Source organism: Berghia stephanieae, chromosome 2 (genome assembly GCF_034508935.2).
Source record: "Berghia stephanieae isolate SIO BIC M18660-M18661 chromosome 2, UCSD_Bste_1.3, whole genome shotgun sequence".
Lineage (NCBI taxonomy): Eukaryota > Metazoa > Mollusca > Gastropoda > Nudibranchia > Aeolidiidae > Berghia > Berghia stephanieae.
The window spans coordinates 36,030,461-36,032,336 of NC_088361.1; the positions used below are offsets into that span (position 1 = coordinate 36,030,461).

A 1,876-nucleotide genomic window follows, 5' to 3' on the forward strand; every position below is an offset into this window, starting at 1 on the left:
TCTCAAACTCAAGCGTCTACATTTGCAAGGCTCCAAGGATTATAATACGAAATACGTGCATCACCAATCGGAGGCAGCAGGTAACGGTAATGGCGGAACAGGTGGAATCGCAGGAGGAGGAGGAGGGGGTGACGGAAGCGACGGCGGTGGGAATGGGACAACAACAACAACAACATCAACAACGATGCAGCAGCGAGGAGGAGGAGGAGGCGAAAGCGGCGACGCGAATCCACCAGGTAGTAATATCGGCGCTCCCACCTCATCTGCTACCGTTACTACTACAACCACCACGTCTGTGCCTGGCGAAGCGAGCCATGTAAAACCATCGATAACAATAACATTGGACTCTGATTCCGACTCGGTGTACAGCGATTACCTGAGTCCGAGATAAACTATAAATCTCACAATGTACATTTTGTAGGAGACGATACTAGTTTGTACGGCACCCCAGGGAAGAGATGCCCTCGGGCGGGCCGGAAACGACGGTCATTCCGGAGATGGCCCCAAAGACAAATAGTACAACCAGCTATCTTAAGGATCAAATCATGAATTTCTTTCAACCTTCGGACAATAAACTGGCTATGAAACTGTTTGGAAACAAAAATGCGCTCTACAAAGAAAAAATGCGTCACAAGCGGGACGGTAACTGGGTTATTCATCCTTGCAGTAACTTCAGGTAGGTCATTTTGGACTTTTGTTTCTTACTTAAGTGTTCGTATGTCATTCCGCATGCAGTGTTTACCTTCCAATTCTCCTTACTGTTCCTTTCCTCCCCCTCCCTCCCTACCCCTCCCCTTGCCAAATCCCATTCCACGGCGTTTAACAATTCCATCGACTTTTTCAAATTGAAGTGTGTTGAGATATGTATATATATATACATTAATGACTGCCTTGAATAAAAATTACAATGTGCAACTTTCGTACTGTGTTACATAAATACATATAAATACCTGTCTACACCAGGGCAGTGACCGTCTGTTTTATTTTCCAATAAAAATGATTATGAGTTCGATATCGGAAAACTAGAAGACTTACAATTTCACGTGTTTACTCTGGCTTCAGTAGATTTGATTCGTGATATCAACAATGCAGGGAGACGTCAACATACACATATAGCTCGATAGACATGAAATGCGTGACTATGTTTTTTTTTTTTTGTTTTTGTTTTTGTTTTTTTTTTTGTTTTAGTTTTTTGTTATTGCTATTATTTGCTCACAACTTTTCTCCTCTATAATTTCTCTTACTCAATCCAAGCAGTTTTTATAAAAAGATTCTCGAATGGATAAGAACAATGAGAAGCGAATAAGTTCATTAGATATAAGAGAATCATTAAGTGACCTATTGGCATATGATTCCTTTCCTTCATTGGTTTCTGTCATACCCCTCCCCCCCCCCCTCGCCCCCCCCCCTCCCTCCTTCAACAAAAATAAAAAAAGAGAGAAAAAAAAGGAAAATATTTTATAGTATAGGAATTGAAAAAATTTAAAACTCAGAATTTCATTCACTATCTTTGGTTGTCTCTTGATTAAATTAGAACCGCTTGACAGATTCTTTATTAATTTAATAAGTTAAAAAATCTTTAAAGTAAATATTTTTTTTAAACAGAAGAAAAATTCAAGCGACAGTCGCTGTGTACTCCGCATAAAGATCACCAATTAGAGAGTCACGGTTCTTGTTCCAGGAAATAATAAGGAGCGACGGGAAGATTGCCTTAAAAATATTATATACATATGTCATCAAAGAGAATTTTTCGAAGTATTTAAAATCAAGCCTGTGTGTCAAGTGTTGATGTATAATTTATTTGTCAAAAAGAAAATACCAATCCCAGTAAACCGAGAACAATTGAGTCCAAAGCCTGAACTTTACCTCAGTTAAC

At 39.3% G+C, this 1,876-nt stretch overlaps 1 protein-coding gene across 1 annotated transcript in view; it reads left to right on the forward strand.

The window, feature by feature from the left end:
• Positions 1-275: 275 nt before the first annotated feature.
• LOC144964797 (potassium/sodium hyperpolarization-activated cyclic nucleotide-gated channel 3-like) overlaps positions 276-1,876 on the forward strand; it is a 157,118-nt gene continuing 155,517 nt past the window's right edge. The window contains 1 exon segment of the mRNA XM_078899426.1: positions 276-676. Within this exon segment, the coding sequence (XP_078755552.1) occupies positions 459-676 (218 nt within the window). The 5' untranslated portion in view covers positions 276-458.